Source organism: Protomyctophum bolini (genome assembly GCF_963924005.1).
Source record: "Protomyctophum bolini genome assembly, chromosome: 10".
Classification (NCBI taxonomy): domain Eukaryota; kingdom Metazoa; phylum Chordata; class Actinopteri; order Myctophiformes; family Myctophidae; genus Protomyctophum; species Protomyctophum bolini.
In genome coordinates, this window is record NC_137871.1 from 21,870,023 (window position 1) to 21,893,051 (window position 23,029).

The 23,029-nt window shown below is 45.1% G+C and overlaps 1 protein-coding gene across 2 annotated transcripts in view; it reads left to right on the forward strand.

Moving 5' to 3' along the window:
- ankrd50 (ankyrin repeat domain 50) overlaps nucleotides 1-17,430 on the forward strand; it is a 45,508-nt gene extending 28,078 nt beyond the window's left edge. For both annotated transcript variants that reach the window (XM_080774697.1, XM_080774698.1), the window contains exon 4: nucleotides 11,178-17,430. In XM_080774697.1, the coding sequence (XP_080630823.1) occupies nucleotides 11,178-14,728 (3,551 nt within the window). In that variant the 3' untranslated portion in view covers nucleotides 14,729-17,430. The remainder of the gene's footprint in view (nucleotides 1-11,177) is intronic.
- Nucleotides 17,431-23,029: the final 5,599 nt, after the last annotated feature.

Consider the following 23,029-nt stretch of genomic DNA (forward strand, 5'->3'; position numbering starts at 1 on the left):
TCTCTCTGCCTGGTTGGCCGGGGACTGGAACTGTGTTTTTAGCTCCCTGCTACCGCTTCTTGTTTATAGAAGTGGGCTGTGCTCACAGCGTAGCCCACCCCAGCAAGGAGCCTCAACCGCCGCTTTCCTCCCCTTGCTCGGGCCATGAATGGGGCTTTCATTGCCCAGTGGCCAGAGTGACAGAGTTGATTTACCACCGCTGATCACAAATGTAATAGCAGCCTTGTTTGAAGTAGGTGCTCTTCACTCCCTGCTAGTCCAGCCTCTCAGGAGGACCCCAGCCCTTATTTTGCCCACTGGCCTGGGTTACAACACTTTTGAGAAGATCTCCCCCCTCCCCCCCACAAAAGGTCAACAGAGCTGTTAACGTGTCCCTGGAAATTTTGTGTGTTCTTTCTTTGGGGCTGCAGGGCAAGGCGACGCACTCAGTCAGGGCACCACAAGTCATTCTGACTGGCTGACAACACAAACACAGCCATGCAGAAATGAGGAGGACGCTGTATTTCTTTCTGAGCCAACGGTGGAATGTTCCCCCTGCACACAAACTCTTGTAGCTACTGTAGCAACCACCACAGATGACATTCAGTAATGTCATCCACAGGGCTTTCTTTGTAGGTGTGAAGGCTGCAGGTTAAAATGATGCACGGTACTCTGTGTGTGTGTGTGTGTGTGTGTGTGTGTGTGTGTGTGTGTACTGTGTTTACATATATAATCATTTTATATGCGTGTGATTAAACATTTATATATTTATATCAAACTCTGTAAACGTCGTCTTGTCAGTCAGCAGGGCAAAGGACGGATAATTAATTCCGTTATCTCGTCACCCCTTGGTAAAAAAAAAAAGAAGGGCTTGGAGACAGACAAGCACGTTTGTATTCATGTATACCGTTTCGTTGTCTGCATGCTTGTACGTTGTTGGGCTTCTCTTTTGAGATGCGCCAGAGAGCCTAATCCTGGGCTGAACACTGTAATTGACTGCGGTGCAGTCTGACAAGCCAGGCAAATTACAGGTCTACAGTTTCTGTATCTATAACACCTTAAGGTGCTGCTCTGCAGCAATATGACACTGTATGTGGAGGAGAAACCTGGCTGGCCACTTTCGCACCCGCTGCCCCCCGACTTCTGAAGCCTAATTTATGTGCTCCGTTGTTGTCTGTGTTGTCAGGTGTTAAGGGGCACTGTAAATAGACGATGTTACAAGTGCACAACGCATCGCATGCATCGTGACTCGTTGTGACCTGGTAGATCTGATATTTTCGACGTGCAACAGAATGTATATTAAGCAGTAGGTGATGCCCCATGCTACGTGGCATGCCCCTGCCACGGTTTTTCGGAGCGCAAATTGGTGATGCTGATGCTCTAGCTCAGGGGTTCTAAACCTGGGAGTCGCGACCCCTCGGGGGGGGGGGGGGGGGGGGGGGGTCCCAAAACTATTTTGGAGGTCCCCAAATTATTTAGTTTTTAAAAAGGAAAAAAAAATAGGTTTTTTCCCCTATTTGTCCCCATCTGAAAATATTGTGTGCCATGAGCCCCCATAAAAGAGAAGTATTACAAAATGTTCAGAACCATTCCAGATTTTTGCAAATGTTTTGAAAATAGCAGATTGTTGTGAGCTTGCAGATCTGCAATGATCAAATCTCTCTCTGTATAAAATAGGGTTCAAGTGGTTATACTTTTCCTCATTTTGCTGGGGACCCCCCTGGAAGGACCCCCGGGGCATCCCCGTACCCCACTTTGAGAACCAGTGTCCTATCCCACACTTTACCCTCAATTGGTATGCCACGGATAACTTTGCAAGTACCTCGCTTTTACAGCAAAACTTGCAGAGCATTCCACAGAGCTGAAACTTTTTTTCCCTTTTTTTTCCTCTTTTTCCTAAAGAAATCTGTTGTGTGGACATTCTGGCAAATGTAAATGGTTCCAGACATTTTCTGTACACGTTGTGTCGGTAGCAGATAATGGGGTTTATTTGAAGTGACTCGGTGGCAAATAAAACATGATTGGTAACGCTAGACTGAGTGCATTTACTGCGTAGGTGAACAGAAGCATGTGCTGGTGATACGGCCAAGTGAGGTCGCCGAGAGGCCAGCTGACGTAATGGCAAACAAGAAACTTTAGGTGAAGTCAGGAAGGCTGGAGCAGTGCTTCTCAAAACATTTTCACTTCAAGGAATTGATATGTATTTGGCCGTGCGGACCCCCACATGACAACGAGAAGTTATTTAAAAGTTGGCAAAATTACGAAAAAGTTTTTGAATTATGCACTGATCTGACAAACTACTGAGAGGGAAAGCAAACTATTGTTGAGAGAAAATAGACAGTTACGTTAGTCAACGCTTCAAGAACTCAAGAGAAAAGCAAACATTTAGAATTTACAACTGATAAAATAGTTTGGTTTGCACATACACTTGGTGAGTTTACCCATTAAAACTGGGAGTGTGTGTGTGTGTGTGTGTGTGTGTGTGTGTGTGTGTGTCAAAAACATATCACATATGAAAGTTAAACAAAAACTGATGTTACAAAGATTGATATTTCCCAGGCTATTTGCTGTGAAACTGCATATACAGAGACAGACACACATACCGGTAGCTGCATATTGGAGTGGAGGCACCGCTCAAAAATATATATACTGGTGAATAGATACTTTGGATTGGATAAAGTTCATACAATTAAATGTATGCACTACCGTATTATTTATATTTTGTGGGTTCTATTTGATTTGTATACTGTTGAACTGGCTGAAGGAATGTCATCACTCTTTTACTGCAGCTATAGATTCGTATTGGGAATTTCTCCGCTCGGATGAAATTTCCCATCGTCTGTGCACAGCTGCACTCGATCAAGAACCGCCGTGATATATTGGGACGGCTAGCTTAGAATAGCCCTGGATTGTTGGGATGATAAGTGGAAGCGCACGCACACACGGCACGGCCAGGTGTGGTCAGGTGTGCCTCGCGACTTAATCTCATGTCAGAACTATCTTCGTTCGGAGTGCATCTCAAGCGCAGCAAAATCTGGTTTCATTGGCTGTTTAATAAAACACTCATCATCTGCCCTGGAGCTCCGCGATGTTCCGCATAAATCACCTGTCTGATGGATGCATTCCCCTTCCTGCTGCAGGTGATAAGACTATTAGATTGCACACCAATCCCAGCGGAGCTGAGAGGGGGCCGCCGCTGTCTGTGTTCAGTTAAGACCATAACAGATCCAACTGGAAAAGACTTGGCGAAGCCGTTTGAAATTTCGTCACGTAAGGCACGTTGGGGCAAGTGATGTTTCCATCCATGTGTCATTGTCTACGCTGGTAGAAACCCAAGTTGATTCTTAGTAATTGTTTTTCAGCGTCTCGTCACTCGTCAGGCAGTGTTACAGGGACAGAGATTGACCCGAAAATCTAGCTGCTTAAAAAAAAATACTTGTTTCACTTGCAAAAGCTGCCTGTTAGTTGAAAGAGTGGCTGGTTGGAATGTGTGTCGAAAATGTTTGATGAACCCCATTTGTCAACGGTGAAATGCAACGTGCTACTATTCTTAATTATGGACATAATCAAAGGAGGAGGTATGATGTGTCGCTGTCAAATATGACGTTATGTTGTTTTCCAAAATTATGAAAGTAGTAAAGCCTTAAGAAATGACTGCTGTAGAAACATTGGAGTTGAATCTCGAGCTGGGACCTCTGCAGCTGTCGAGCAGACGTTCGCTGAGCGCCGAGGGCCCGAGGAGAGAGATGGGAACAAGGCTTGGGTTTCTGTTTTCTTTTTGGATCCCGTGACTTAAAGACGGTGTCTCTCAAAGAACGTGGCGGCGGGCGAGGTTGAGGCACTGCCGGTTCCTAAAAAAAAAAAACCCTGCTCCATCAGCCAGTGAACCTGTAGTAAAACGCCCTCAGTCCAGTTGCTATGCATGCACACATGCGCACACGCACACCCATGCTTCGTTTTGTCATCTAGAAATTAATCTAGAAGGCTAACAGTCCCTCTTTGTGCACTGGTGCTCTGTCTCTCATGGCTGGTGTCCAGTTCCATAACGAGCAGCAGCTGGCTCAGAGGCCTGCATCTCTCGGCCTGATGAATGTGTCATTTGTTGCTTGTTTAGCAAGTCACTTTATACAGCCTATTCGGCCATTCATGCATTCACATAACATAACACACAGATATGCGCATGCTCACAAAGCTGAGCAAAAGTTCTTGCATTCCACTTATTCTGCCCTTGTAGTTGTGCATCCTGTGTAAAACAAAAGTTCAAGATTTTGCTGTGCGAGTGTTGGGTTTTCAGTTAGAGAGTGCATCATTCCGAAGAACCTTCTTGGTTAGTAAGACTTATTTATTTGTAGTCCCCTCACAGCTATAGAACGATACTCCTGGTTGCCTTTGCCCTACAGCTGTTGCAGGGCTTTCGCTGCACTCCCTCCTACTACAATGGGAGCAATAATGCAAGGGCTGCACTACTGAGATCCAAGCCTTATGAAGTGATGCCTGCGATGACTCAAGTGGAAATTGTAGGTCATCTCCATCCATTCACTATAATTGAAAGAAGTAGTCCTTTTCCCGGCTTATTCAGATTGGACGCCCTAATTCCTTATGCAGTTCTTGCTTTTGACTTTCTCCTGGCCCCATGAATTGATTGATTCAAAAACTTTATCCTTTTTTTCTTTATCTTTTTTTTTAAATCTCCCCCACCCCCCTTTCAAACATGCTCTTTATTTTGTGATGGCTGCAGTCAAATTTGTCTCCCTTCTGCCTCTAGATTTCCTAGTCACTTACTTCATAATTGGCATGTCAGCAGCTGTGGAATTCAGAAGAAAGCGTGATCATAAAAGTAACCCCCCCCCCCCACACACACACACACACGCACACACACACGCACACAAACACCGTATTCTTAACAGTGTTCGTGTTCTGTGATGTCCATGCTGCTTTTCAGACTCCCCCCTGAGCATCGGACCAATCTAAATTGACAAACTTTGAAAAGTGAAATGTCATGCTGTGTCAAAGTCACTTGCTGCTGGAAGAAAATGGCTGTTCTTCCAAAGTTGTTATGCACCCTTTCCCCCCCTCTTAGTGGCCTCTTCCAACCCCCCCCCCCCCCCCCCCCCCCCCCCCCCCCCCCCTCTTGTGCATGTATTTCCTGTCCCAGCTGGAACTATTCCAGAATTTCCATGGAAGGTCTGGGAACAGTCAGTGAGGAAGAGTCTCTGATGGAATACTGTACTGTACTTATTATTATTATTTTTATGCCTTCACTTTTATGTTTTTACTTGGGCAATTCATAAGTGCTTCCTCATAGCTCTTTTCCCATAGCAGCAGAATCTGAGAACAGAGCGAGCTCTGACTGGCATCATATTACATTAGTCACAGCCTTCACAAAGTATTGATCCCAGCGTCCAAGAGGTACCAAAAGGTTTTGGAATATACATAGACGTGTGATTAGTCTATCTTGTACTTTGCAGACTTGCACCAAACTCAACATTAGTAGTGTTCCATTCCCGTTTTCTCCTTTTGCCCGTCTTAAGACATTTAGACCTGAGGACGCGTCTGTATCACCACTTTAATCATTATTCTAAACTTTAGCTGTTGAAACATTGCATGTCTACAAGCTCATCGTGTGGCACCGTGTGGTGCACTACAAGCTTGTAGATCTGCTATTTACTTTAAATCGTGAAAACGCAGGCAAATCTTTGAATATATATATATTATTTCACAGCAAACTGTTTTAACTCATAAAAAGTGTGTGTGTGGGGGGTCGGGGTCCCTGGAACAACATATTTTCAGATGAGGGTCGGCGGCCAAATACATATTATTTTGGGGGTCCTTGACATAAAATTGTTTGAGCACCACTGACAGAAAACATGATTTAGAAGACTTAAAAAAAAAACCTGGTCTCGGGTCTAAATGGGCTAATTACTTTCAATTTCCACAGTGCGTGTCTTATCCCTGTGTCTAATTCCCATGATGTCAGCGCCTCCTCTAGTTTCACTGCACCTGGAGGTGGGTCTGGGAGCAGGAGGGGAAGTGGAAAACCAACACTGCAGCTCTAACCCATATTTAGACCTGAGGCCCATTCTTTAAAAAATTGCCTCTAAATCCTAACAGTTTTCTGAAATACCTATGCTCAACCTTTGTCATGTCATGGACCCCCAGAATTATCTGTATTTGTCCGCAGACCCTCATCTGAAAATATGTTGTTCCAGGGACCCCCCCCCCCCAGAAGCAAAGATTTGAGATAAAAACGTTCGCTCTGAAAGAATATATATTCAAAGATTTGCGCACACATTTTTATAGCAGATCTACAAGCTTGTAGCGCGCCACTATGAGCTTGTAGATCTGCTATTTTTCAATGGCTAAAGTATAACATAATGCTTAAAACACCAAAAAGCGTTGATGTCCTGAAGGGGTTAAACAAGTTCAAGTTTCCTTAAAAACAAAAAATGGAAAAAAAGAATCAAGATATTGAGTAAAATAAACCATCAGGTAAACAGTAATCCACAACAACAAAAAAGAAAAAGACTTAATGGCATCAGAGACACAATACAAGTACAACGTAGGCATACAGCACAACACAAGGTAATACATCAAAGTAGTAATAGTCTTCTAGGATTATAAGTAGACTGAAAAGAATAGACCTTGTTAGGAATAGACCTCTGAATGAAAACAGCCGATCCTCCTGTCGACGACACAAGCTAGAGCTAATACTGGGCTAACTAAGCACACAGACGCTAACACCGTTCTCCACTGCTTCAGCCGTGAGTCCCCGCTTCCTCCTCCTCTCCTCTCTCCCTCCACACTGCGCCTCCATTCATAAAAACGTAACGACACTCTGTGCAAGTGTTTCTCAGTGGTTGAGACAACAGAGAGGTGTGTGTATGGGCGTGCGTGTGAAGTTTAACTGACAGGTTCAAGGTTGCTGTTAGAAATGATGGTGGCTCCAAACGGATCGCCACAAAGTATACACAATAGAATGCTATGTCTACATAATATAATCTACATTACACATTTTAGCCTTGCATATCATATGCCTGCAAGGTCGTCGAGGCTAGGGCAAGTGCTACGGCAAGGTCTGTCTCACAAGGATACTTCAGTGTTTTAATTTATCTCATGGTTTGAACATATTGGCTCTGAATCTGTTTCCTGCGCTTTACCTCGATAATGCACTATTAAATACAGAATCAAAGCCGTTCTTAGTGATGACCATGTGCATTGCAACGTCTTAGTGGTGATTGAAGGACCATGTGCATTGCAACGTCTTAGTGGTGATTGAAGGACCATGTGCATTGCAACGTCTTAGTGGTGATTGAAGGACCATGTGCATTGCAACGTCTTAGTGGTGATTGAAGGACCATGTGCATTTCAACGTGGCGGTGGCAGTGGCTCAGGGGTAGTGGCTGGATGGTAACCTTAAGGTTGCCTGTTCGAACCCGGGCTCCCCCAGAGTTAGTGTCGAACCCCTAATTGTTCCCGATGTGCTGGTTGGTGCCTTGCATGGTGACCATGTGCATTTGCAAGACAGTGTCACGGCTACTAGGAATGAACCATTTAATTAGATATGCAACTGGAATGATTTTACACAACACCACAATTACGCCTGCGGCAAGGCTTGCGATCATTTGTAAAAGATAAATAAAAAAACATCATGCAAGATATGAATACCATTATATAACCCATTCAGAACGGGAACCCCTTTTGGTGTTTTAAGCATTATGTTATACACACCACCGAGTGGCACGCTACCCAGACCTAAATGGGATAATTTCCGTGTCCTTAATATAACGCTTTGTGTGATTGTGTGTTTTTTGGGCACATTCGTGGCACGTATTGTGGGTGGGGGTTGGACTGAGTAGTAGAGATCTGATGTGCTCCATTGATCTTGTGAGACAGACATGAAACCGCTGCACCTGTTTCTCCCTGTCTGTTATCTAAGCTGTCAGAACCTGCCTGGAATCTCACAGGTTGTATTTTTACCCGTCAAGACCTGAGTCCCGTTCTACAAATGCCTTTTTAATTCCAGTCGTCAGTTTTCACATTAAATAAATAAAATGCATAAATAAATAAATAAACATCAGTGGTGACCCCAAAATGTGGCTGCAGACCCCATCTCAAAATATTCAGTTCCAAGGACCCACGGAAGCAAAGATTTGAGTTTAAATAAAATAATATAACAGTATTCAAAGATTTGCACAAACTTTCAAAATTTTTCCCAAAATAGCAGATCTACATGTGTTGACACGCCGTGAGGGTCTGCAATTTTTGTTTTATAAAAACACGGATGCTGTGCCGGTTGTAAAGGGTTAAGGAACCACACAATAGATTGGGGGATGTTTCTCATTTCCCTGCAGGTGTGGTGGTTCCCATGTTCCCTCGCATTGGAATACCATTTCACAGCCGCCTTCTTTTTTTCTTTTTTCCTTCACCGACACAATATAAGTTGAACGGAGAGAACTGTGCCTTAAGGCATAGTGACGATGTGTGATTCATAGTCTGCGGAGCCAAACGGTGTTATATAATTCATGCAATCATAATCCATTCAGACCTGAGAACTGATTCTACAAAATGCCTTCTAAAAATGACAGTTTTCTGGAAAAACCTATGTTTCTATATCAGTGGTTCTCAAACTATTTCATGTCAAGGACCCCCAGAATTATATGTAATTGGCCGTGGACCCCCCCCCCCCCCCCGAGAAGCAAATATTTGAGTTAAAAATATTCACTGTGAAATAATATTCAAAGATTTGTAGACAATTTCACTATTTTCCAACAGATTGAAGTTCCAAGTTTGAAATGATGGTTAAAGTGGTTAAAAGCTATAAGGTGACACAGACACGTCCTCAGGTCTAAATGGGTTAAGGTTTCTCTCAAAGATGGATGTTTTGCTGTTTGCTGTGATTCATGTGCCCACAGTTTCACTGCCAACGGTTGAGTCCAAGGGGTGTCATGATTTCGAATGCATGTCGACTACTTTTAGGCTTTGGCGATGTGAACACAGACCATAATTATTCTTTCCTGGAAAACAGGTTTTAACCCATTCAAATCCGGCCCATTATAGATTGATCAATTTTCTTTTAAATACTTTTTATATATTTTTTTATATATTCTTTTAAAGCGTTCATTTTTAACTCCAATCTTTGCTTCTGGGGGTCCATGGAACAAAATATTTTGAGATGGGGGTCGGCGGCCAAATACATATAATTTTTAGGGGTCCTTGACATGAAAATGTTTAAGCACCATTGAACCATTATAGAAAACTCAGGATTTTGGCCTCAGGTCTTCACAGGTTAAAGTGTGAGATGAGATAAGATGAGATAAGAAAGCATGGTAACGACTCATTTTCCCACAGCTGGACACCTGTTAGTCGTTGAGAAATATGTCAATAACATCACAGGAGTCTTGCATGGACTTCCTCCACGTTTTCTTTTTTTTTTTATCTTTCCTGAGCCTGAGAGCCATGGGAACTTTTAAGTAAAAGTATGCAAAAACACTCCCCGTGCCCTGGGGTCCACACAGCCCATGCAAACCATGAGCAAATTGTGTCAGCATGGAGAAAGGCCCCTTTCTCTGCCTATTAGTGGAAAAGAGGCCATTAAGATGGCCATTTCTCCCCTGCCTGGGAGAGGAATCCAACATTAACGATTTAAGACCCATGGAGGTATTACTATCCGCCCCCACACACATACCCCCACACACACACACAGTCACACACACACACACACACACACACACCAAACAATATTTATAAAAGTCTACGCTGGAAGCATGTAGGCTCATAAGTGAGGCATTTGAGAGATCTTTTTACAGGCCATTGATGTGCTTACAAGCATGGAAATCATGGCTCCCCTGTTCCCACTTCGGCTTGATTGGTGCGCTCTGCAGCGCTGCCTGTGTTCCTTAAAGACCTAGTGAAATGAAAAATACGTTTTTCACACTTTTAGACCATATCCGTGGTCATCATATGGGCATACTTCTAACAATGGATGCCAAAGAAATGAGAATTTACATTTTTGTGTACTTATATATCATAAAGAGAAAATATCAATTACTTCCTTTGAACGAAAACGTGCTGCGTGATGACGTGTAGAGGCTCACATGAATATAAATTAATCTTGATTAAATTCACCTGTTTGATTCCCATTGCTGCGTCGTCCTCCAAACACAGGTGGTTTTGATTACAGAAATCCTCAGTTTTTAATCCCATTTAAGATGACATCCAGACAGTGTATTACTCAGCAGCTTCAGCAGCAGGCTAAAAATATGTATCTGAAAACATTATAGGGTAGAATAATCCATGAGCTTTGCTGCCTGTCTCTCTGTGACTTTGTTTACAACCAGATCTGCATGTGTGTGCATGCGGAGCTACGTACCATAGCCTGGAGGGACGCAACGTTTTGATTCACACAGCACCGAGTGCCGCGCTACGAGCTTGTAGATCTGCCAATTTAGAAAAATCGTAAAAATTTGTGCAAATCTTTGAATACACACTCTTTCACATAACAGTGAACATTTTCAACTCAAATCTTTGCTTCTGGGGGGTCCTTGCTTCTGGGGGGTCCCTGAACATATTTTATATTTGCTTCTGGGGGTCCCTGAACATATTTTATCTTCTGGGGGGTCCCTGAACATATTTTATCTTCTGGGGGGTCCCTGAACATATTTTCAGATGGGGGTCGGCGGCCAAATGCATATCATTTCGGGGGTCCTTGACATGAAATAGTTTAAGAACCACTGATATAGAAAACTGAAAACTGTGATTTAGAAGACATTTGTAGAATAAATTCTCGGGACTAAATTGGTTACAGTATTCCCATTCTAAGGCGTTGTAGAGGGAACAACTGTGATTATGATTATGAACATTTTCGCACAAAAAAAAAAGGTGAAATAGCATTGCATTGTAAGCTTGTAGACCAGCTATTTCCATATTTTTTTAAGTATAAAAATAATTGTATATTCCAGTTGTTTGTCATATCTACCCTGTATATTTTTTAATAACCAGGCAAACGGAAATGTATTCTTTACTCCAAAATGTCAAATTTTGTTTGTCAATTTGTTCCAATGCCAAAAACACAATTAAATCGTCAATCGCATCATTATTTGCGTGACACTTAATCGTCAACTCGAATGTGCAATCGCGACGGACCTATAATGTAACCCCAGCCCCTAACGCCTTTTTCTCTTCGCTCTTTTCCCCCCCAGGTTTCCGCAAGATCAGCCTGGACGACCTGCGCAAGGCCTACATCGTCAAGGACGTGCAGCAGTACATCCTGCACCGGCTGGACCAGGAGGAGGCGCTGCGGCAGCACCTCACCAAGGAGACGGCCGAGATGCTCAACCAGCTGCACATCAAGAGCAGTGGCTGCTTCCTCTACCTGGAGCGTGTGCTGGACGGCGTGGTGGAGAGCTTCATCATGCTGCGCGAGATCCGTGACATCCCCGGCACGCTCAACGGCCTCTACCTGTGGCTCTGCCAGCGGCTGTTTGTCCGCAAGCAGTTCGCCAAGGTGCAGCCCATCCTCAACGTGATGCTGGCCGCCTGCCGGCCGCTCGCCGTCAAGGAGCTATACCACGCTGTCTGGACCCGGAACATGGCGCTCACCGTGGAGGAGTTTCAGAAGAAGATGGACATCCTCTCCAAGCTGCTGGTGGACGGCCTCGGAAGCACCAAGATCCTCTTTCACTACAGCTTCGCGGAGTGGCTGCTGGACGTCAAGCACTGCACGCAGAAGTACCTGTGCAACGCGGCGGAGGGCCACAGGATGCTGGCGATGAGTTACACTTGCCGGGCCAAGCAGCTCAAACCGCTGGAAGTGCAGGAATTTGCCCTGCATCTTGTCAACTCCAATCTGCAGATTGAGCCGTTTAATCTAGCTCTTTGGATGGTATGGAACGGAACCCCGGCCAAGGACTCTCTAAGCACCTCCATACCAAAAGAGCAGGAGGTGCTTCAGCTTCTGGTCAAAGCTGGCGCTCACGTGAACAATGAGGACGACCACGCGTCTTGTATCGTACAGCAGGCGTTGGAGAGGGAGGACTCCATTCGGACATTACTCGACAACGGGGCCTCCGTTAACCAGTGTGACTCTAATGGGAGAACCCTGTTGGCCAACGCTGCCTACAGTGGAAACCTCGACGTGGTAAACCTGCTCATCTCGAGGGGGGCAAACATGGAGCTCGAGGACAACCACGGACAGACGGCGCTCACTCTCGCGGCGAGGCAGGGCCACACTAAGGTGGTCAACTGCCTCATCGGCTGCGAGGCCGACATAAACCACACTGACCACGACGGCTGGACGGCCTTGCGCTCGGCGGCGTGGGGCGGACACTCGGAGGTAGTGTCGGCGCTGCTTTACGCCGGAGGCAAGGTGGACTGCGCCGACGCCGACAGCCGCACGGCCCTGCGGGCGGCGGCGTGGGGAGGCCACGAGGACATCGTGCTGAACCTGCTCCAGCATGGTGCCGAGGTCAACAAGGCGGACAACGAGGGGCGGACGGCGCTCATCGCGGCGGCCTACATGGGCCACCGGGAGATCGTGGAGCACCTCCTGGACCACGGCGCCGAGGTCAACCACGAGGACGTGGACGGGCGCACCGCCCTGTCGGTCGCCGCCCTCTGCGTGCCGGCCAGCAAGGGCCACGCGTCGGTGGTGAGCCTCCTGATCGACCGCGGCGCCGAGGTGGACCACTGCGACAAGGACTGCATGACGCCGCTGCTGGTGGCCGGCTATGAGGGCCACGTGGACGTGGTGGACCTGCTGCTGGAGGGCGGCGCCGACGTGGACCACACTGACAACAACGGCCGCACGCCTCTCCTGGCGGCCGCCTCCATGGGCCACGCCTCGGTGGTCAACACGCTGCTCTTCTGGGGCGCCGCCGTCGACAGCATCGACAGCGAGGGGAGGACCGTGCTGAGCATCGCCTCAGCCCAGGGCAACGTGGAGGTGGTGCGCACCCTGCTGGACAGGGGCCTGGACGAGAACCACAGGGACGACGCGGGCTGGACGCCGCTGCACATGGCCTCGTTCGAGGGCCACCGGCAGGTGTGCGACGCCCTCCTCGAGCAAGGGGCCCGCTGCTCCGAGGTGGACAACGACGGCAGGATACCTGTGATCTTGTCGGCGCAGGAGGGACATTACGACTGCGTTCACATTCTCCTGGAGAACAAGTCTTGCATCGACCAGAGGGGATACGACGGGAGGAATGCCATCAGGGTGGCCGGGTTGGAAGGCCACCGGGACATTGTGGAACTGTTACTAAGTCACGGGGCTGACATAGACCACAAAGACGCGGACGGACGACCGACGCTCTACATATTGGCACTTGAAAACCAGCTGGCAATGGCGGAGTACTTCCTGGAAAACGGGGCTAACGTGGAGGCCAGCGACACAGAGGGCAGGACGGCACTTCACGTGTCCTGCTGGCAGGGGCACGTCGAAATGGTCCGACTGCTGATAAACTACCATGCCGACGTCAACTCCTGTGACAACGAGAAGCGCTCGGCTCTTCAGTCCGCCGCCTGGCAAGGCCACACGAAAGTCGTCCAGTTCTTGATAGACAACGGCACGCGCGTGGACCACACGTGCAACCAGGGCGCGACGGCACTGGGCATAGCGGCTCAGGAGGGTCACATCGACGTCGTCCAGTTGCTCCTGGAGCAAGGCGCCGACCCCAACCACGCCGACCAGTTTGGGCGCACCGCGATGCGAGTGGCGGCGAAAGGTGGCCACTCTACGATCATAAAACTCCTGGAGAAATACGGGGCCTCTACTCTGAACGGCTGTAACCCGTCCCCTGTTCACACCCTGGAGGAGAAAACGCCACTGTCCGTGACGGGCAAAATGCAGTCTCTGACCATCAAGTCGAACAGCTCCGGCAGCACGGGAGCCGGAGACTTGCAGTCGTCCGGACGCGGTGGCCAGCCCAACGGACCAGTCCACGCTTTCAGCTCCCCGTCGGAGTCCCCCGACTCTACGGCGGACCGACACAAATCCTCCCTCTCCAACACTTCCCTCAAAAGCTCAAAGAACTCGTCGCTGCGGACCACCTCGTCCACGGCCACGGCACAGACCGTGCCCATAGACAGCTTCCACGGCATGACCTTCACGGAGCAGATCCAGCAGCACTCTCTTCCACGCAGCCGCAGCAGGCAGTCCATCGTGTCGCCCTCCTCCACCACCAAGTCCGTCGGCCAGCTGCCGCCGGCGTCTCCCTCTAGCGACTTTGACTGGACCCAGTTAAAGCCCGGTCTCAAGTCCACCAAGGGAAGCAAGGTCGGCAACGGGACATCGAACAGCAAAGGGACGTCGTCGGGAGACAAGAAAAGGCTCAAGAACAACAGCGGATCGAGCCAGGGTCAAGTGTTGGAGTACGAGATGACCCAGTTCGACAAGAGGATCGCTCTCAACAAGGCGGTCGCCAACATCACAGCGAAGGATCCTCACTGTAAGATCGTCATCGGCGGTTCGGCCCCCCAGCAGGAGGGGGGGCCGGGCCACGAGCTCTTCATCCAGCAGCAGAGCTGCGCCGAGAAGAAGAGGAACGGCATCATGACCAACCCCAATTACCACCTGGGAAATCAAGTGTTCCTGGGAAGGGTCTCTGTGCCTCGGGCCGTCCAGAACCGAGGCCACCAGGACGTTCTGGAGAACTATCCCATCGGGGAGACGGAACTAAGCCTTAAACAAGCCCTTAAATTGCAGATTGAAGGATCAGACGCTGGGTTTAACTACAAAAAAGAGACTCCATTATAGCCGGTAATGATGCATAGACTTTCAAACACTATTATGCTCCTACACTCAGTATTCGTCTCGAACAGCCATGTTGTGATCGGTGCGACGACATAAAGCGATTCTATCGCCTTTCTGTTCATTAACACTGATAAATATGCAGAGCTAAGGGATTCGACTCAGTCAAGAGAGAGCTGTCATCTATTGGATATCACCAGACTTGCGCATGATGGATGCATTTGGAGGAATGCCTCAATCTGGCCAAGAGAACAGTTTTTCAACCGAGCATTAATCTAAACCATTCCTATACCATTTCAGACGTCTTGAATGCCATTCGTCATGCAGACATTGGAGGGAATGTGCCAAAGTGACTATTTTCATCTGCATAGTAAAAAAAATAACTTTTCTTTTTCCACACGCCGGTGGGACACCTCAGATAGAAAAACAAAACAAACCCTAGGGAAGATTGTCAATTGCTGCATAATAAGGCTTAAAAGGAACTGATACTTTGATGTGCCTACATCTGTTACAGCCTTCTCATGCACACTATCATTTTTAATTTAATGTATTGATATTTAATGAAACAGTGTATGCACTTTGTAAAGAGAGAGAAAAACAAAAAACAGACATGCATTTGTACCGTTTGCTCCATACCACTTCCCCCCCCCCCCCCCATCCCCCACCCTTTGTTTTATTCAAAAGAAACCAATGCTTGTTTTATTATTTTTTTGCTATTTTTTTTATATTACATGTGCCGTTTGTTTTGTTTTACAGTCGTTTTTGTGTGTCCACACTGACAGCAATGCACCACGAGGTACATTGTCGCATTAAAAACCAGAAGACGTCAAGAAGGTGACTGACACCGTGCTATACGCACCGTTATGTAAACATGCGTTGCATTGATGATACTCTGCCTTTCTAGAGTCTCCAAATGATCTGTGTCTAACCTTGATCAGTGTACTAAACATAATGTTGTGTGTAATATGTTAGTAGCTATGGCAATTTACTGCTCCGGTCGTGCGTGCGTGCGTGTGTGTGTGTGTGTGTGTGTGTGTGTGTGTGTGTGTGTGTGTGTGTGTGTGTGTGTGTGTGTGCGCGCGCGCAAAAAACAGTATATAGGCTACGTATATACTGTATACAATTACATACAAGCATATTTATTTTTTTGGAAAAGAAGCCACTTTTTTTTTGCTACTTTTTGTGTTGTACGCTCTACCATGGTGCTGTGTTCAAAGGTTGCCTGCAGTTATTCTTATGGATTCTTATTTTTTGTTATCACTATGTGCATTGTGTGTTATTGCAGATAATGTGAGTGAGGGGACAGTACATTGAAAATGTTATAAACCCGTGATTTCATTTTGTCCCTATGGGATTTCTTTTCCAGCTGTTTTTTTTATTTTGTGTGCGTGTTTTATTATTATTTTTGTTTTAATATATATATTTAAATAACCCATCGTGTGCTGTCTGCAATGGAGTTTGGTGCTAAATGCAGTCTTTTCAAATGAGCGCAGTGATTAAACAAAATGTATTTGCTGTCAGTTACATATTAACCTATCACAAACAATGCAAGAAACAAAATTCAAACCTTTGTTTCCCTTATTAGTGTCATGTGGGCAGTATGTTTTATTTTCCGCCGGTCTCAGCCATTGAGACAACTTAAACCTGATTTGTACTTGGTTGGCACATCAGTGTTGCATGCTGTAAATAGCAGATATACAAGCTCACAACGTGTGACATTCGTGACACATTAGGAGCTTGTAGATCTGCCATTCATTGAGCACGACACGAGCACCACAACAAGTATAACTGAGGCGTTGAAGGCTTCAATATCGTCATTTGAAAGCATTGTCTTAAAATGTGTCCTTGTCAAGTCGAGCCAAAATTGTATCCCACTGCCCCCACCCCCCTCCCCATTTCTGGGTAGCTGACTGCATATGGCAGTTCAATGGAACCTACAGTAAACCTCCCTTAAGAACTGTGTATGTGGTGGGGGCGGGGCTTGACTATATGACGCTCGCTAGAACATCAGAAACATCTGTTTCTCATGAACTGTGTGGAGCTGCGTTAGCATTTACAGGCTGTGTCATATTTTTGCAGGCTTTTCTTAATGTTAACAGTGGGCTATTTTCTGCAGGGAGCGAGTGGAGGGGAGACGGAAAGCAATGGCATGCACAAACACTTAAAGCCCTTGTCAAAGCTCTTAGCTCCCTCAGTGCAACAGCAGCTCGGTGTGTATGGCGTTGCTGTCCGGGGACAAACCTCTCATCTCCATATTTTAACCTTTTATGTCGTCCTTCGGCAAATGAATGCCCTGCTTCGTCGTACTACTGTGTCCCACAACATTAAATCTACAAGCTCAAAATGTGCCGCGGTGCGACACGTTTTGAGCTTGCAGATCTTTGCTATTATTGAATTTGAATCCTGAAAATAAACCGTTTTAGCCATTTGAGGTTTCCACCCGCACAGCGACGATTGGCTTGAAGGTTCGTCTGAAGGTTGTGATTGGATTCTAGACGACGTGTTGGAAATCATCATAGCTGTCTTGGTGCAGTTTGTTTTGCTTGTGTTTTTGTCTTGTCACGTTTCACTTGTCAACAAATTGGATTGTAAATAGCTTAACTTGTACATTAAACGTTCAGTTAATAATTCCTGTATTATATGAAGTGGAATTTTCTGATGTATATTAAAGTGCTTAATAAACATATTTGCTTTACCGCTGGAAAATGCTCAAGTCTTTTGCTGCTTTATTCGTGCATTTGGGACATTGGATTTAGAGGTGGATTCTACAGTATACAAGTGCTTAGACAGTGCTTAGATAAGCTTGTTTGTCCTTTTTTGTTGGTGTCTTTTGTGAGTGCTAGGTAGAGAATGTTAGTCAGCTCCTTTCCAGACATAACAAATCTAAATTGACAGCAATCATTTATTTCTCTTTTAAGACCAAGCAGAGGTCAATTCACATCAAATACTGTAGCCTAGTGGACAGACTTTTGGCTTGAATCCAGAGGCAGTCATCCCATTTTTCCAACAGGGAGTCCCCCCACCACCCGAATCCTTTGTTAGGTCTACATAACTGCAGGCTGCGCTCAGTCTTTCCTCTGCTGCTTGGCCGTTTGATGGTAGATGGCCAAACCGGGACACTGCATGCATCACAGCCCTTGGATCAAATTGAAGTGGAACGGAGGATGGTGCCAATACGCTCAACTCCCCCTCTCTTCCCCGGTTCACTCGGTTCATCTGAGCCCTAGATTGAAATGTAACAATGTTGGTCTGCCATCTATGATGTCATTTTGAGCCGAGGAATTTCCAGATTGAGAACTATGCATTTAAAAGGTCTCCCAGACTAGCACTGAAATTAAATCACATATTTTATGGGGAAATATGTGATGCATGCATTATTGTAATTTTCGGCTAATTGTCGGTCTTTTTTTAGTAAAAAAAAAATCGCCGACTGGGATCTACATAGCCTATGTGCAGTGGTGGGAAAACTACTCGCATCACTTTTTTTTTTTTAAGTATCAATACTGCAATGTAGAAACACTATTTACAAGTGAACATCCAGTAATCAAACTTTAAGTACCAACAGTAAAAGTACTCATTATGCAAGTTATTGCATGTCTAAAATAATCTTTTGAAAATAACCGATCTACAAGCTCACAAAACGCTAATTAACCCTGGGGAGCACTTTTTGAGCTGTGCTAACTGCTCCAACATGTGACTTTGTGTGTATGTGTGTCTGTAGTCAGTAGCAGCACGGTTACTATTGTCATTATGTGGGTCATCATCATACATCAGTGAACCCCCAAAGTTTAATTTCAAAGACCCCCCAGTTTGACATGCATTAGTCTACAGCAGGGGTGCCCACACTTTTTTGACTTGAGAGCTACTTTCAAAATGACCAGCTCAACAAAATCTACCCACCAAAATAATTATATTATACCATTGCTGGGGGGGGGGGGGTTCTATGTCAACTCAACACTATAATTCATCACCCAAAATAAAGCACTCCTTTGTCCACCGATATCAGGTCTGTTGCCAAAAACCTTGAAGTCTTATTTGACCCCAGCCTAAACTGAGAGCCACATTAAAAAAACTTGTTTTTATCATCTCAGGAATATATCCAGGATCAAATCATTTTTGAGATTGTAATGACACCAAAATCACCATATATTTTGTTTCCCCATGGCTTGAGGTATTGCAATGGTGATTAAAAAAGATGAAAGCTAAAAAACACTCAATAGGCTCCAAATTGTACAGAACACTGTTGCTAGATTAACTCTCTTTTAAAACACACTCATAGGCTACTGTACACTTTGGTAGAGGTTTGGGTTGTTTAATTACCTTAATTCCCATGATATACAATAACAAATATTGGTCAGATCATACAAAATACCCTCCCCATTGACTTCATATTCCACAGTGAAACTGCTCACAAAGCCACTATTTTATCACACAAATGCATGCAAACAAAGCAGATTCTGACCATGTCTAATGTGACAAACTTCTCCCTTATGCAGGTCTTCGTAATTTAAATATAGTAAAATATCTGTACCTCAAACCATACTTTGAGCTATCTTGTGCTCAAAGACTATTTGTGGTTTATTATTGCATTGTATGCATTTTTTTTTAAACTTTCTACTGAATATTTTATTAGTGAGTAATGTAAACAGCACGTGGTACAGTAAGTCAAGACATTAAAGCTAAAAGCTAATACAAAATAGTCCTGGGGACTTGATTCCATTGTGATCCTACGTATTCAATTCATCAACATATAATACAAATGTATTGCCCCCTCGTGCTATCAATACTTTCAATAACATTCATGCATTGCAATCTGTCATTTTGAAATAATTTGTCCCTAAGTTAATTTCCTCCTGACCTGAGGCATACTTAACTTAGTTGACGTCAGGAAATGTTTGTTACATAACGCAGACTATTGATTCTGAATAGACATCCATGTACCATGTTAAAAGCATGTGTCCTTGGAATGAGTCCAAGCCAAGGAATACATCGAGACCATTTCCTCCCGACAATAAAGAAGAAGCTCCTTCTCTAGGCCTGCCAAAGTGCTGCCAAAATGCCCCAGTGTCCCAGTAACCTTTTGTCAGAAAATGTCCCCACCACGTATTAGAGTAGCCTATACGTAATCATTGTGGGCTGTTTGTGAATAAAGGTCGGTGCCTGGTGCACGCAGGAACCTTGGGGGATGCTGTGATTAAAACAGCTGAATAACTCCACAACTGGCATAAAAAAAGGATGAGCATGCAATGACATTATGAGGATGAAAAGAATGAAAGATCGAAAGATAATTCACGGCTTCTGTAATGAAAGATGATGACTCATTTTCAACACTAGCTTTGGGACAGTCACTGGTGATGAATGGGGTTCACTAAATAGCCAATATCTACATACTATTTTAAAAGGAAATGTGTTTCCACTTAATGTACACTGAAATATTTGTGTAATAAGTATTGTGTTGTTTATTCCATTATAATGAATTCCTAATCAAGTTCATAGTTGAGTTCATGGGACTACAAGTTATATAGTTAAAAAGCTAAGAGTTCATGCATAAGTGTATTTCATTTTGTCATATTCTATGTTGTCTTTTCTACTAAAATAGCCACTGTGTTTCCTGCCTGCCAAAGACAACACATGCGGAGCCATACAGTAGCTCCACAGCACCACAAGGGGGCATTACACTCCAGCGAGCACTACAGGATTCTGTAACCTCGTGTCGCCAGGCTTTCCACCTCGGAGGAAAGGTCTGTGTTTCTAAATCGCTGTGTGATTTGTGTTAAATTCTTGTTGCAGAACATCTAGTAAAATGAACAAATCAAACCACGCTGATAGACTCAGCATTATTCAACCTTCTACACCATACTGGAAGAGAAAGAACATCCGCACACTAGTGCCATTACACGGCTAGCACTTTCAATATCAAATGACACTGATCATCATCTGTATCGCTTTTTTAACCTCATGCCATCTGGACAAAGATATAGAACCTTATTTCCATGGAAAAACGTCAGTTTTAGTAGGAGTTTTGTCCCCTCAGCCATCATGGCATTAAACAAACTGCCTCGCCGTATAAGTTATTAGTGCAGCCGCACCTGGCAGCCGGCCCAAAATTAAGGCCCGGCCCTACCTGGGCACTCATCAAACCCTGTAAACTCAAGAGAATGTCCCTGCTACCACCCTTAGATCTAATAAAGATTATTATGTCATTCATTGAAGTGTGTAACATACAGGCAAGAGGCAAGGTATGTTGAAAGCTTGAAATATGTATGATGTATTACTGTATGATGTGTACAGTTGTACACAATGTTTTTGTAGTCATGTAATTTGCGCACTATGGCACCAGATCACTCATCACATCTATTGCATTACTGTGAAAGGGTGGTAGAAGATTGCTTTTGCAGATGGGTTCCCCCTTTTGATTGATTATAAGGTAGATCTATATTAACATACCGTATATTTCAAAGGTTAGTCACTTATCTGTGGAGTTTGAGACATTCGCCTCATGGAATGTTGTGGTGAGTTTCGTTGTGATTTATGGCATAGCAATCAGTTGTTTTGCAGTTCAATATTGGCAATAAATCCTCATCGATGTGGCCAGAATGCTGCATCAGAAGGGTGTAACCGTCCCAGCGTGTGATGAGAGAATAGTCTGACCACGTACCCTGTAGTCATCAGGCTGTTGAAATAGGGCCGATTATGTTTATTTGGGATGGTTTGCCTGTGCATTCCTGTGGTATTAAGTATGCCATTGTTTACCATATTACTTTACACTAAAATGTGCAATTTAGTCATTTACATAAAACTCTTAAACCTTAATCATGTGAAATCCCAATCGCAGTAATTTAATTATATTCTTTCATTCTATTTTATATAAAGGCCTACCATAGAGCAATGTTGCCTTTCCTTTATTTCATCACTCTGCTGCCATAAACAATAAAGTACAATTAAGAAAACATACCAAAACATATTCAACAAATGACAATAAAGGAGGTTCGTTCTTTCAAGCGTGTGATTCAAAGCCAAAGGGATTGGGAGGATCCCAACTACAAAGCATTAGTAATCGACTGCCAGCCATGTGGCTCCCCAACCCCCCACCATAATTGCCGGACCCAAGCACACTTCAACCAAAATGAATTCCACAATGATTCTAGTCAGCTTATATGTGTGAATGGGGGTTGAAAAAACAAACAAAAAAACTATAGATAGCTAGATAGATAGATAGATAGATAGATAGATAGATAGATAGATAGATAGATAGATAGTCTAAAAGAGAAATCATGTGTCTGTGGTCCAAAATGTCCCATGATGAATAGACTGACCTCTTCCATAGAATCTCAAACAATCACAGCAGACGTACAGGCCGGGTGCTTCCCAGGCACAGACTGAATACTATATGACTGTGAGACAACGCTGGCAGACTGTGAGAGGAGAAATCATTATTTAAACACTATAAGTTAACTGTTATCTCTTATCTGCCAGGCATACTGCGATTCTGTTCGGTTCTGTTCTGTTCTGTTCAGAGAGGACAAATGAATGCAAAGAATATAGTTTAATTGTCTGTCCTCCGCAGCTCTTTAATCAGCCCTGCATAGAATATACAACACACTACACACAGCAGGTTTTTCCCCTTGATCTTCTCCACATCGCCACAGGCCTATATCATTCATCACTAATGTATGTACACCCACAGCGTACGCACACCGTATAGTACTGGCAGACACAAAGACTAACAGGAACAAGGCCTCGATCAACACCCCTCGCACAGAGAGAGAGGTGGGGGGGTGCTAAGTTGCCCCCTGCCGTGTCAACCTGCCTTGCTAGCGGGAGCTAATTGATGCAGAGTGCGAACAAGTCAAGCCTCTTTTTCATCTGGGCGGCCAGGGCGAGAGAGAGAGAGAGAGAGAGAGAGAGAGAGAGAGAGAGAGAGAAGGAGTTGGTTTGAGGTCCTATAGTGGGGGAGGGGAGGAGATGAGAGGGGAGGGGAGGGGAGGAGATGAGACAGCCGGGGAGGGGACCTATACTCCTCGGGCCAGTCCCATCCAAACACTGTCATGAAATATGTATGGTCCCCTCCCCGCCCCTCAGCTGTGGCCACAATTGATCACAGGGCGCCATTAACTGTGGTGTGTCTACACACCCCTGTTTGACTGCACCTGAGCACTCCTGCCATCACAGCTTTTCAATTAGCATTTTTATGGCTTTTCTGTTGTTGTTGTTTGGCCAAATCCAATCACGTTCGCAAAATATACTTCTATAGGAGCCTTAAAAGAAATCCCAAACAATCTTGCTCTGCAGTGCAGATACATATTG